Below are 15,197 nucleotides of genomic sequence, written 5' to 3' on the forward strand. Positions count from 1 at the left end.
AATGGATAAAGAAGATGTGGCACATATATACAATGGAATATTACTCAGCCATAAAAAGAAATGAAATTGAGCTATTTGTAATGAGGTGGATGGACCTAGAGTCTGTCATACAGAGTGAAGTAAGTCAGAAAGAGAAAGACAAATACCGTATGCTAACACATATATATGGAATCTAAGAAAAAAAGATGTCATGAAGAACCCAGGGGTAAGACAGGAATAAAGACACAGACCTACTAGAGAATGGACTTGAGGATATGGGGAGGGGGAAGGGTAAGCTGTGACAGTGAGAGAGTGGCATGGACATATATACACTAACAAACGTAAAATAGCTAGCTAGTGGGAAGCAGCCGCATAGCACAGGGAGATCAGCTGGGTGCTTTGTGACTGCCTGGAGGGGTGGGATAGGGAGGGTGGGAGAGAGGGAGACACAAGAGGGAAGAGATATGGGAACATATGTATATGTATAACTGATTCACTTTGTTATAAAGCAGAAACTAACACACCATTGTAAAGCAATTATACTCCAATAAAGATGTAAAAAAAAAATAGGAAAGTATAGATAACTACTTCTCTTATTTCTAACTACTTCTCTTATTTCTAAATGCTTTTAATAGTTGCCAAACTTAACTTGAATGAAGATATTTATAGACATTTTTGCTAGCTATGATTCTTTTAAGTTATTGAATTCTATCTAAAATGTCAAAATAATTTTACAACTACAATAAGGTTACCTTGACCATGTAAGAGTTATGATAACTCATAGTAATTAATGAGATGTTAATAAAATTTTCTCTCACCCAAATAAAGTACAAATCAGAGAGACCTGAAAAGTCATTTCTGATAGCAAAATTAGAGTTGTATACAAACATAATTAGGTAATGACTCATGTGGCATTGTGTCTTAAGTGCACTAAAACCTTATTAACTGGGCTTCTACTCATTAAATTCGTAGAATTGAAAGGAACTTTAGAGGCCCTAATTAAGCCTCCCATGCAGTGCAGGGTTTCATTTTAAAATAACCGTGCCAGATACCATTTGGCCCTCTTACTAGAAGACACGGAAATTTCTATGTGTGATGATCTCACTGCCATTTTGGTAAACTGTGGAAATTTTCACAAAAAGGTGAACTCTATTTCCAGTCACTTCTGCTCTTTTGTTCTAGTTATGCCTTCTGAAATAAAGACCAAGTCTCCCTTTACATAACATACACTAAAATACACAAAGACAACTATCATGTCTCCTGAGTCTTCACTTCTCTGGTAATGGACACACTCAGATGTTGAAAACCTGTGGTAACTGTGACTAGATTTTTCTCATTTTTTGCCTTTTCAATTCTCTAGGAAGTTAGTTTGCCTCAGGAAACGAAGGACTAAGGAAAAATTAAAGAGGAATAAAATTAATGTCATATTACAAAAAAAGCATAATTGTCAAGCAATCAAAATCATTTTAATAGCAAGATTGCATGAATTTATTCACTCATCCAATGAATATTTACTGAGCACCTACTCTAGGCAAGAAACTGCTAGATGTTGGACATGAAGTAATTTATTACTAATGACTTTTTAGAACAGGTCTGACAGGATACCTACATGTACATCTGAAACTATTAAAACTGCTTTTCTGTAAAAGTATATCCTATGTCTTTTTCCCACTGTTTTTAGCCAATTATTCTAAATCAGTAAGATTCTTATGATATTTCACATTAATCTTTAGGTTACAGAAATTTAATAAGTATGGTACTTACTCTTCGTCGACTTTCACCTTCTTCTTGCCGTTGCCTTTTTCTCTTCTCTAGAGACAGAAAAGTGGTCTCAAATTTGGTATAACATGGTTTAATTAGATGTAGAGTAACTGAAGTAAAGGTATCAGGCTATGACCAATTTCCTTTAAATTACTACAAAGTCAAAGGTAATAGGTTATTGTTGGAAAGAACTGGAGAGTTCACCTAACTCCACAGAGAATACTTTCTCTACTTTTGTTGGAGATGGCCCTTTAGGCTCTGCCTAAATAGCTTTAGTGGGGAAGAACTTCCCCATGGTGACTTGAAATTTGTTTCTCTGCAACTTCTCCTTTTTCTTTATGTCTTGTCTTCTAAATTAAGTTCATACTTCTTTCTGCATAAGAGTCTTTTCCATTACTCTCTTCTGGCTATATACTCAGCAGTGGTTCTTTTCCATAAGATATGCCCTACAGACTCATTCTGGCTGTCCTAGACTCCTTCTGACTTATCAGTCTTACTCTTGAAAATCTTACCCAGGACTGGATATGATACTCCAGATGAAGTCTAATTAATGCAAAAAGCAGCAGAACTATTACATTAACTAGATACCACCTTCCTATGAGAGCATGTGAAGGCTACGCTGGCCTATTTTAGAGCCACAGTACATTTTGGCTTACATTTAAATAAGATCACACAAAAACCCCAGACCCAAGTAGGGAGAATGTCTAAGAACCAATGTCCCAAAACTCAAGTTTTGTTTTTCTTTTTCCTCCTATTCTACCATCACTTAAACATCAGGAAATTTGATACACTCAGTTTTGAGATTAGATTCTAACAGAGTGCCATGTATTCTAACAGGTTGTTAATGATTACCACATTCTAAAAACCAGCCTTGGCTTGAATGATTTCCTATGCAGCATTAAACTAATGATGATTCTTTACCTTGTTTTTAATGATGATTCTTTAAATTAATGAGTTTTCTAACTGTATTTAACTTGGCAAATCTATTTCAAAGCAAACAGGAAAATGACTCCAACACCAAACAAGGGCGTTATTTAGTTGCAGACATATTAATTATTAAATCCTCTGCAGAATTTCTTAAAGACAGATGAAACAATCATTTATATTTTTGAATTATTTTTGCTATGAAAGTTTTCTGTAGAATTTTAGCTAAAACATATTAATTTGTAATTTCTTAAGATAGATTAAAAATTTCAAATCATACAAACATTAATTTTATATTCTCAGTCTTAGCACTTTCCCTTCATTCATTTTAAAAGACAAATCTTACCTCGTCTGATTAATTCTTTTCCTTCATCAACTAAGTCTGATGTCATATCGTTATCTCCCATGAACTGCTGGAAACCAAGTAGATTCAAACAACGAGTTCCCAAGCTAATAAAAGTCGATTTTCAAAAAGATAAGCATTATTTCACACTGTAAACGTTTAGATAAGTTAATTGTTCTTTAGTATCTGCACCCCACAGAAGCCTATGGTTTATTACTAGTTATCATGTCAAGTTACCTAGAGCTACATTTGTCTTTCTTTAAGAAGTACTTATTTCCCTTTCTAAGAAGCTTATATGCCCAGTACTCCACTGACTAGGGTATGCACCAAAGCCATATTTCTTACAGACACAAATTAAGTTAGGCCACTAGCATACCTTCAGAAGATTACTATAGCAGGATGCTAAACAATGGCTATAATACAAAAGCAATTTATTCTTTTCTTATATTCAAACAGCTATATTAATACTGAAAATACACAAACACAACCAGTATTTACAAGTGCAGAATATTCTGGCTTAGAAAGTCTTAGTTATGCAAATTGATTTTCATGTTTTTTTTATCCTGAGAACTACTCAATTCTATTTAAATAGGTGTTACTATAAACTCAGAATTCATTACTATAGCTTATCTGGGGGTTATCATTTTATATCTTATTTACTATTTACTTTAAACCTTACTGTTGTACAGGACAGAAATACTCTGAAAATATGGCACGCAAGGAAGGAAGGATTAATATTTGTTAAACTCCTGTTATACATCAGACTATTTACAGATACTCTTATTTAATTCTTATTATAATTCTAAGAGATAAATAACACTTTACAGATAAGGAAACAGAGGTACAAGGGGTTAAAAACCTTGCTAAAGATCAATTAATAAATTTTAGACCTGAGGATTTAAATCCAAGACAAAACAAAGACCAAGCTCTTTTTATTACCTTAGTTCTCAAACGTTTTCATTGATTTCCTTTTTTTTTTTTCTTTTGAGGTAGAGAAGAATAGCTTTATTGCTTTGCCAGGCAAAGGGGGGCACAGCAGGCTAATGCCCTCACATATGCCCTCAACACCATACATGGAGCAAGGGGGAGAGAGGAAGAAGGAGAAAGGGAGAAGAAGTACGTGTGTGTGTATGTTAGGAGGAAGAGAAAACAGCGGAGCAATTTAAAAAAAGTGAAGATCTCCCATTTTACATTAGTGATGTGTAAAAATCTGGCTAATTCATAAATTATCTGCTTGCTTTATTATATAAGGAATGCTCTGTATGACTTAACGGTAAGTAAAACTAGGGTTTCAGGTAGATGGTCATGCTAATTCCGTGACTTTAAATATTCCCTTACCATCTTCATGTTCTTGTGGGAATACTATACTCCAGGATGAGATCATTGTCTCTGGGAAGGTCTTAGCTTTGTCTAAAGTGTCAGGATACAGCTTTATATTCTCTAGGCAGTTAAGTCTGAATATTAGCTCTGGGTACGGCTGTGTGCTAGTAATATGGGAATTAGACTAATTATAGCAGCATTTCAAAAGAAAATTGACCTATAAAGTCAAGTTACCATTGAAATGTCAGCAAGGCATTGCTTCATATACTCCTATAATAGAGTATTTTTATAATTTGAAAATTGAGGAATATGACCATTTTTTCTCTTAAAGACAAACGGGCACTCAAAATTTATCTTAATTACTCTAAAACAACACTTTTAAGGAATTATTTTTAAGTTCAACAATTTTCCTTTTAGACATAGTTCCTTACATTTGTTTAAGATTTTATAGTTGACAAGGCACTATCCCACCCATCTATTCCTCGATCAGTATAACAATCTAATAAGATAAGAAGAGATGCTAATCTTACCAACATAAATACTAACATGAGAAGATATGATTTATACATCACAAGCTCTTAATGTTCCATTTGTAGTTTATAAACTGTTAAAATGAATAAGCATATAATAAAAATTTAATTTTGGATATCCAAAGGATGATTGGTCTCTTCCTTTAATACATCATTTTCATAGTATAAACCTCTGTCTTTTCTACCTTATGGAAAAAAATTGAAAATATTAGATTTTTTTGTCAGTTCAAATTAACTGTTTTATTTTAAATTATAATCCTTTAGTTCCTTTACTTATGAGAAGGTAAAATATATATGTTTTACAAAATTCAATGGAGAATTTATTTCAAAAAAAACTTTTCTGTTTACTCAATATCCTAGTGTTAGAATATCAGTACAATAATGTACATTATTTACAATAACTATATAATGGTACTGAAAGATTTAAATGAAAAGTGGTTGGATGAAACTTATTATCAATAAAATTTTTTTTTAAGGGGCATTTTTGGTGTGTCATGGAGCACTTAAGCAGTGAAGAGGGTAGGCAGAGTACAGGATGTGGGCACCTAACATGTGGAAGTAGGGAAGACAGGGGGCTAGAAGCCAAGCACACCTGTCTTTTAACTCCTTTTGAGTCTGATCTCTGCCAAGGTTCTACCACTTTTTCTGATCCTATAAAAAGAGCAGCCCATGTACTTTCCTGCCTTACACGTACTGTCTGATTTCAACTGTTCCTCACCTGACCCTCTGTTCTGGCTATGATCTGAAATATCTAGAAACCCAAAAATGATTGTGGGGAAAGCCCTAAGACTAATATATGTTTCTGGATACAAGCTGGGTATGGGGGTGCTTCATAAGCTACACTGGCTGCCAGTACCACAGGCCAGGACTCAGAGTTAACATTCTGTAATTAATCCTATCACTCTGTAGACTAAATATGTGTAACAGAATAACTCTCTCTCTTTTCTTGAAAATATCTTTGGAGGGAGAACCTGACCCAGTCACTCAAGCGACCCCTTTAAACTATGCCCAGCACCCACAAAGTCACAATAAAACAAACAACCAGAACCCAATCAGTGAATATTTAAAAGAGCTTTAAGGAGAAAAGTTATCCAGATCAGGCTAAGCATATGTGGAAAATAAGGAATGTTGTTTCTTACCTAAAGTAAGTAGCAATGCAGAGAATTACCACCAACATAGGATAATATATATAGAACCCATCTGCAATAAAGGATAAAACTTTCATGGAACCCATAATCTGAGGAGCAAGAAAAAATTAAATCAGTACAGTTCTATATCTTTCATTCTTTTTCATCATTAGAAAATTCACCCATAACCATTTATATCAATTAATTCAGAGTTTTCAAAAAAGTAGAAATGAAGCACTAAATAGACTGATTTTTAAGTTCTCACCACAAGAGGAAAGAAATTGTAACTGTGAGGTGATGAATGGTAACTAAACTTATTATGATAATTATTTCACAATATATACATATACCAATTATGTTGTACACCATAAACTAATACAATGTTATATGTCTATTATATCTTAATTTGCTTATTTATCAAGATTTTTCTCCCCCAAATATTAATATTTTATAAATACTACTGAAAATCATCAAATACATTAAGATCATAAACATAAAGGTTAATATTATTATAGGTCAGGTCTATTGATATTGCTCAGCTGGACAACCTATATGAACCAAAAATTAATTTTTTATAATAAGATATAGCAATATCACTTTTATTCAGTCATTAGTAATTACATATACAATCTGTAAAAGAAAGTTTTAGTAATTTTTAAAAAGATCCTAATAATGCAACAGAACTTTTCCGCCAGCAGTAAAAAGAAATTTCACAATAATAGCACCCTATATAGCTAATGAATCTAAAGAACTCTTTTTTGACAATACTTACAGATGTATAAGCAGTTGGCTGTGTATTCTGGTGAGAGATGGATGAATCCATATGGGTCAAACCCAAAAAATTAAGACATAAAGGAGGTGTCAAACGGCAAAATAACCTGTAGTAAGTATTAATAAACACAATATATAAAAATTAAAGCAGGAAGATATATTATATATTATGTTGAAATACATTAAGAACATTTCAGATCATTGTAACTATTATTCTCATCCATTTGTATTTTTAATTCTTAATACAAACTGCCCTTACTTTTGAGACATTCTGAAAATCCTATTAATCACATCTTCCTTAAAAACATCAACACCTACAAGGCAAAACTCCAGCCGCAGGTTATCTCCTTCGCTGGTGTTTGCCACTGCTCTATCCCAAGAATTTGCAGAGTGCCTCTGTATGTGCCTGTTCCACGCCTACCATCTGTGTAATCTAAATCTGTCTCAATAGCGTGACGAGGACAGTAACATCCTCAGGTGAATTGTACTCAGCACGTAAAAGATCTGAAGTTTTATCAAAGTATGTCAACTCTGACAATTACAGGTATAAATAATAGTTGGAGCTCAGTTTTGACCAGATAAAAAGAGAACCTTACAGAACTACAGAGTTGGAGAGTAGAAGAAGACAAAAATGAAGAGAGGGTGTGAATAGAAAGAGGTAATATGAGTTCTTTTGTGGTGATAGAATAGTTCTGTATCTTGATTGTGGTGGTGGTTACGGGAATCTACACACACACACACACACACACACACACACACGAATAAAGGAAAAAAAATACTGAAAATTAATAAGGTCTGTGGTCTAGTTAACAGTAGTGTGTCTGTACAACAGCAATATAAAATGTCTCCACTGGGGGAAGCTGAGTGAAGGTTACTAGGACTCTTTGTATTATATTTGCAACTCCCTTTGAGTCTATAATTATTGGGGAAAAAAAGGTAAAAAAAAGTCTTAGAGATGCCTCAGATATTGATTCCTCTTGAAGTTCCCAAAGTCCAGCCCTAAAAACCTAATATAACTAAGTTAACAGTACGGACAAATAGTAGATTGTGCAACCTAGCCCAAGCTGGAACCATCTCTCTAAACTTCTACTAAATCTCTCAGCAAGAATTATTCTTTTGGTGTTCTTGGTCCTCCACAATTCAGTTTGAGGCCACTGAACCTCAGAACACTTTCTAGGTCTGACTTAGTCTCTAAACTCTCAAATGTTCTTCTTATTACTAACCTATTTATTGACCCTCTAATTGGTAAATCCAGGCTCACTATGTCTTTCTTTTCCTTCCTAATCTAGCATACCCATTTTAACCCTAAACTTCAAGGAGGATTTAGCTAGCCATCAACAAGCACCTAATTAATACTTAAACCTAATCAATTAGCTCATAGAAATACAGGTGTTAGTGAAGACCCATAAACAAAAAGAAATAAAAGAGAGATCCATAAGAATACATGTAATGGAGACATTTCCCTTGTTTCTACACACAATCTACTTACATGCCACTGAAAAGAAGGCTGTAAGCATCAGTCTGGTGATGTGAAGCCAGGTAATAATAGTTAAATACACGAATCCTGAACACAGTAGAATAAACACAGATACTGAGGAAGAAGATGGAGAGGAAGCAAGCAATCTAAGAAAACAAAGAACCCAGTTTCAGACTAACAGACTTCAATACTTATATACTATCACAAGCATTATCTTTGAATTCCAGCTAACATTTATTGACATTCTAATATTTATACACAGTAACAGTATAAATTTTTAACCTCCTAATTTCATTTTTTCATAAAATGAAATTATGAAAAAAAATTTACATCTTAATCAGTCCCACATCCTATCCATAAGTTTCAAAGCTACCTCCTGAAGTGAGCCTGTTCTCCCATTCCCTTGGCAACTCTTCACATGAAGACTATAAGTTATGTAGCTTCACTGGCATAAAGAGGATCAAAGCATTCTCATAGAAGTACTTTGTACTATTTTGCATCTTTTCATCTCTCCTCAAATACAGTTCTTAGTTTTTATATTCTGGGTAAAATGATGAAGCTCATTTTTGGAAGTGTGAATAATAACACTGTGGGAAACTTCACTGCTTTCATTATTACTAGAAGAAATATATGGAGAAAAGATACAACAGTTAAGGATTATACTATGGCTGACATTTATTTACGACCCATATAAAATAAACTGACCTCGATATAAATATAATTGTATGTTTTTTCGGCCAGCTGTATGAAGACTGCAAAGAGGGATAAGACAGGTGTAGTGCTAAAGAATGTGCACTCTGACCACACAACAATCACGGAGAAGATGGACAACACCACAGCAAGTACCCTATAAAACCACGGTCGCAAAAGACATTCCCAGTACCACTCTGGAAGATAAAAGAAAAAAATGATTAGGAAAACCATAAAGGAGTAACAGCGTATTTACAGTGTTTCAAAATACCTCCAATACAAGATACGTAATTGCAAAGAGAAAAACAGTGGTGGAACCAGGCAGACACCATCCTAAGCAAATGAATAGCAGTAATGGGACAAACTGATATTATGTGCCTCATGCTCTGATAAGAACACATCATTGCTGAGGTATTCCTGCCAAAAATGTAGAACCTGCATCTGATTATGAGGAAACATCAAACTCAAATTCAGGGACATTCAATAAAAAACTGACCTGTACTCTCCAAAACATTAATGTCATAAAATAATAACAGAGACACAGAAATCGTTCCAGATTAAAGGAGACTAAGGAGACATGACAACTGAATGCAATGCACGATCTGGGATTTTTTTACAAAGAATATTATTGAGACAATTAGCAAAATCTGAACAAGGTCTGTAGATAACTGTACTGTATCAATGCTAATTTCTTTATTTTGATCACATTGTACTTGGTTATGTACAAAAACATCTTTATTCTTAGAAAATACACACTGAAACACTGAGAGGTAAAGAGGTTATCATGTCTGGATTTAACTCTGAAAAGATAAAGGAAAAATATGTATACAGATAGAAAAAGATAAAGCAAATGAATAAGGTAAAATGTTAACATTTAAGGAATCTGGGTGAAGGGCGTATGGGAATTCTTTGTATTATTCTGGCAACTTTTTGTTAAGTCTGACTTTAGGCAAAAAAAAAAAAAAGTTAAAAAAAAAAGAAGAAAACTCACAAAATTGAAAAGGTTATACTTCATTCATTGAAGAGTTGAGCTCCTGGCTCACTCTAAATCTTTTCAACCCTACTCACAGGATAGTTCCTGGTGATTTCAATATCCACACAGGTGATCCTCCTTTCAATACCCTGGTCTTTCACTTCCTCGACCTACTCTCCTCCAATGAGCCTGTCCTCCAACTTACCTCAACTACTCATCCTTTAAATCTTTTATTACCGATAACTCCAACCCTTATAATCTCATTAAAGAATAGGATCCCTGTCCCCAAGCAACACCTTCATCTACTATTCCACCTCCACTGACTGACTTTACCCTGACAGTCCATTTATTCTACCACATTTTTCTTGCCACTTAACCTGATGTCCTTATTACTTTCTTTACCCAGCTCAGGTTCCATAGTCTTTGAGGATAATCACTCTCCAATATCCCAATTCTCGTGGCCTCTCTTGCTTCCCTGTACTTGCTAAGCTAAACCACGCTCTGGTTAGATTCAACTCCTTGGCTACCCTGAGCCTGCACCCATGGAACTGCACATTGCAAGAGTAAGACACGCAACTCTTCTGACTTATCTCACTTTAATTCTTAATCAATAGCTTCAAGTGGACCCTGAGCACTGCTTGGCTAGCGTACTATAATTCACCAATCTTCTCCCATGCCTACTCTCCCTAAGCAACTATTTTGCGCCTTCTTTCCTCAAATTTCCAAAATTCTTGCCCTATAATTACTCTCAGCATTTCACTGAGAAAACAGAAGCTGGAAGAACAGAACCTCCCCAAGTGCCCGCCACTACATCTTTTCACATCTGCTCAAGTATATTTGTGCTTTACCTCCTAAACTAAGGTCTTTCTCCTCACTATTCACTATTTCCCTTTTCATCTCGCCTGTAAATGTACATTGTCCCAGCCATTCTCTTCTGTCTCAACATATTTCCTCGAAGGTGTCATTTGCAAATTACATGCAATAATTTCTCTTGACCCTACCACTCTCCTTCAGCTACTCCCTCTTTATTCCCTTTTATAAAGAAAACATTTTGAGAGTTTTCTATTGTGTCTCTAACTGCCTTCCCCCGTTTTTCTTTCAAATTTCGATCAGGCTTTTTTACCCTTCCCCCCACTTCATTCCTCTGAAATCTCATTGTCAAGTCTTAATATTCATAATAATCTACCTATCTGAAACATTTGAAAAGGTACTTTATACAACCTTTTTTCTCAAAACATTTCACTCTCCTGGTTTTCCTCCTATCTCACTGGCCATTCTTTTTCTAGTCTTTTCTGCTGGTTCCTCCGCATCAACTTGATGTCTAAATTGGCAGTACCTCAGGCTTGGTCCTCAGATTTTCTCTTTTCTCTATCCCATTACTTCTTCACTGACTTTATCCTAACCCATGGCCCACCTATACATTAACGATACCCTAATTTATATTTGCAGAGCAGACTTCTTCCTTGAACTCCAATATCTACAGCCAACTACCTACTCAGCATCCTGTTCATACCTTTATGTATATATTGCCTGTTTTTCTCACTCTGCAAGGGCAGGAATTTTTGTCTTTTTTGTTCACTGATATACCAAGCACCCAACAATTCACAGCATATATAGGCTCAAATGTTTGTTGAATGAATGAAAACAAGTATCACATCATTCCTTTATTTAATTAAAAAAAAAGATCTTCATTGAGACATGTGTTATGGCCATTATGTTTTCATACTCAAGACCAAACATGTAAAATAAAATCAAGTGAACTTAACAGTTTATTTGAATAAATAAGGTAAACAGAAGTTCTAATACTGTGACACTTTGATATTTTCATTAAGTTCTTCATACTAAATTTGATAACATTTGAAGAAAGTGTCATAAATAATCATAAAGGAGAATAAAATAATTATGACTATTGAATGTAGGTTTTGTATATAGACTAATAAATGTAAGTAATCAAAGAGGACATCTTAGGGGAACATTTTAGTAGTATGTCAAGACTAAAGAAGAGATCCACGCTTATGATATAAAACTGCTTAAAATTCTAATTGTTTTAAGTATATATTATGTATACAAGATATGCTTGATGTATTGCATATATTTTTGCATAGAATTTTGGTTATCTGTGAAGAAAGAGTGGAAGCTAATAGTTTATATGTTATATGACAAGTAAAATAGTTTTTTGGGGGAGGTTTATCAAATACATAGTATTACCATATGGCATAAGTCAAATAACACAATTATAATTTAACTTTGCATTGGTGAAAATATACACTTTTCATCAGAAAAATTATCAGCATTAAACTTTGAAATGTACATCAAATTACATACCAACTGTAGGATTATAAAAATACTGAATAAATCTATTTTCTGGCTCCGGCGATTGAAAGGTATGAACAAACTGACAAGTAGCACTAGTTTCATTTTTTGCTACATCTTCTAGATAAAATGCTTGTTCCAAAAGAATCTGCCATTGTACTTGAGTTCGACGGTGTCTCTGAACTGAATAAATCACCTAACAAAGAGAGCGGGGGTATACCTGTCAGTGTTCTGATCCAACAGTGATTCAACTCCCCACTAAGGAGCATGTTTTGGTTGTCACAACAACAGGAAAGGGGTCGTGGCATTTACTGGGTGGAGTCAAGGATGTTAATATTCTATAATACATATAACACTCATGCTTAGTGAATAGTTCTCCCTCCCCAAATTCCAACAGTAACCATGTCGAGAAAAACAAAGTTAAAACACTTCAAAGAATAATGATAAGGACAGGATCAAAGGAAGTTTCTGATACACATTCACTCAAACTTCCTTTTTTGTGGGCAGTAATTACAAATCTAACTAAAATCATCAGAATGTAAAAAGGCTATATAAAGTTACCTGTTTATGTAGTTTTACCAGACTCTTTTCACTTGGATAGGTATTATGTTTTTCATCAAAATCTTCGTAATCATCCATGTTCCTACCCATTTTTTCCTGATACTCTACAGGGCACTACAAGGAACGAGTAGATTTTTAGAAATTTTATTTGCAAAAAAGATTAAAATTTTATTTTTATTAAAAATCTTTCATTCTTGAGCATATCTAATTTTCTTGCAAACATCTGCCAGATTTGAAGTCGTCTACACCACTATTAGTCATTTATTACCTCTATGAACGTGGGCAAGTTGGTTAACCTCCCTGAATAGATCTCAAAAGGTAGCAAATATAAGAGAAATGTAGAGAATTGATTCTCATGACTATCATCTTAACCAAAAGGAGCACTAGCTAATAATTAGTATAACAGATTTAAAATATAGGAAAAGAACTGGACAGCCATATGCAAAAAAAGGAAACTAAACCACTATTGCATACCATACATAAAAATCAACCCAAAATGGATTAAAGACTTGACTGTAAGACATGAAACCATAAAAATCCCAGAAGAAAATATAGGCAGGATGCTCTCTGACATTGGTCTTAGCAATATCTTTCTAGATATGTCTCCTCAGGCAAGGGAAGCAAAAGCAAAAATAGACAAATGTGATTATAACAAACTAAAAAGCTTCTGCACAGCAAAGGAAACCATCAATAAAATGAAAAGACAACCTACCAAAGGAGAGAATATATTTACAAATGATATATCCAATAGGAGGTTAACATCCAAAATATATAAAGAACTCATACAACTCAACAATGAACAAACAACTTGACTGAAAAATGGGCAGGGGAACCGAATAGATATTTTCCAAAGAAGACATACAGGTGGCCAACAAGTGCATGAAAAGATGTTCAACATCACTAATTATTCAAGAAATGCAAATCAAAACCACAATGAGATTATCACCTCATACCTGTCAGAATGGCTATTATCAAAACGACAAGAAATAACAAGTGTTGGTGAAGATGTGGAGAACACAGAACCCTCATACACTACTGGTGGGAATGTAAATTGGTGCAGCCGCTATGGAAAACAGTATGGAGAGTCCTCAAAAAATTAAGACTACGGGGCTGCCCTGGTGGCGCAGTGGTTGAGAGTCCGCCTGCCAATGCAGGGGACATGGGTTCATGCCCCGGTCCGGGAAGATCCCACATGCCACGGAGCGGCTGGGCCCGTGAGCCATGGCCGCTGAGCCTGCGCATCTGGAGCCTGTGCTCTGCAACGGGAGAGGCCACAGCAGTGAGAGGCCCACGTACCGAAAAAAAAAAAAAAAAAAAAAGACTACAACTACTGTATGATCTAGCTATCCTGCCTCTGGGAATTTATCCAAAGAATATGAAAATACTAATCCTAAAGGATATCTGCACCCCCATGTTCACTGCAGCATTATTTACAATAGCCAAGATAAACAATCTAAGTGCCCATCAGTGAATGAATGGATAAAGAAGATGTGATATACACACACACACACACACACACACACACACACACACACACACACACACAGGGGAATACTACTCAGCCATTAAAAAAGATAAAGTCTTGTCATCTGTAACAACATGGATGGACCTTGAGGGTATTATGCTAAGTGAAATAAGTCAGATGAAGACAAATACCATAGGATTCAACTCATATGGGAAATATAAAAAGCTGATAGACAAACAAAAAGAAAATAAATGAATAAACCAAACCAAATAAAAACAAACATGTAGATACAGAGAACAGAGTAGTAGTGGGGGTTAGGGTGAAATGGGTAAAGGGGATCCACTGTATGGTGACTGATGGAAAATAAATTTTTGGTGATAAGGATGGTATAGGGTATCTAGAAGTAGAAATATAATGTACACACAAAACTCATATAATGTTATAAATCAATGTTACCTCAATAAAATAATAAAGGCTTACATACAAGTCTTTAAAAATAAACTAAATACAAGAAAAGGAATAGTTCAGGGGCTCTGTGGTTGCAGAGAAGACAATTGGGGAACTCATTTCTGGAATAATCATTTTCGGAAGTATATGAATACCTCTAATCCAATACTAATGCATCAAAACCTTAATTGTATGGTTTCTTATTAAATATCTGTATTAAATATCTCATAATGTCATCATTTTATGAAATATATTGTAAAATACCATGTACAAAGCTGATTAAATGTGATTATTGAGGACCTAATTTATTTCCTTATAGGAAATACACTGAAATGACCACATTTCATGACACTTTTTTTTTTTTTTGGTACGTGGGCCTCTCACTGTTGTGGCCTCTCCCGTTGCGGAGCACAGGCTCCGGACACGCAGGCTCAGCGGCCATGGCTCACGGGCCCAGCCGCTCCGCGGCACGTGGGATCTTCCTGGACCAGGGCACTAACCTGTGTCCCCTGCATC

At 34.8% G+C, this 15,197-nt stretch overlaps 1 protein-coding gene across 2 annotated transcripts in view; it reads right to left on the minus strand.

Moving 5' to 3' along the window:
- Window positions 1-15,197, minus strand: part of LMBRD2 (LMBR1 domain containing 2) — a 56,001-nt gene that overhangs the window by 17,841 nt on the left and 22,963 nt on the right. For both annotated transcript variants that reach the window (XM_060146965.1, XM_060146964.1), the window contains exons 9-16: window positions 12,770-12,883; window positions 12,221-12,404; window positions 8,938-9,119; window positions 8,245-8,378; window positions 6,757-6,862; window positions 5,997-6,094; window positions 3,011-3,114; window positions 1,744-1,790 (exon numbers count right to left, since the gene is read on the minus strand). In XM_060146965.1, coding sequence (XP_060002948.1) covers window positions 1,744-1,790; window positions 3,011-3,114; window positions 5,997-6,094; window positions 6,757-6,862; window positions 8,245-8,378; window positions 8,938-9,119; window positions 12,221-12,404; window positions 12,770-12,883 — 969 coding nt within the window. The remainder of the gene's footprint in view (window positions 1-1,743; window positions 1,791-3,010; window positions 3,115-5,996; window positions 6,095-6,756; window positions 6,863-8,244; window positions 8,379-8,937; window positions 9,120-12,220; window positions 12,405-12,769; window positions 12,884-15,197) is intronic.

Source organism: Lagenorhynchus albirostris, chromosome 3 (assembly GCF_949774975.1).
Source record: "Lagenorhynchus albirostris chromosome 3, mLagAlb1.1, whole genome shotgun sequence".
NCBI classification, from domain to species: domain Eukaryota; kingdom Metazoa; phylum Chordata; class Mammalia; order Artiodactyla; family Delphinidae; genus Lagenorhynchus; species Lagenorhynchus albirostris.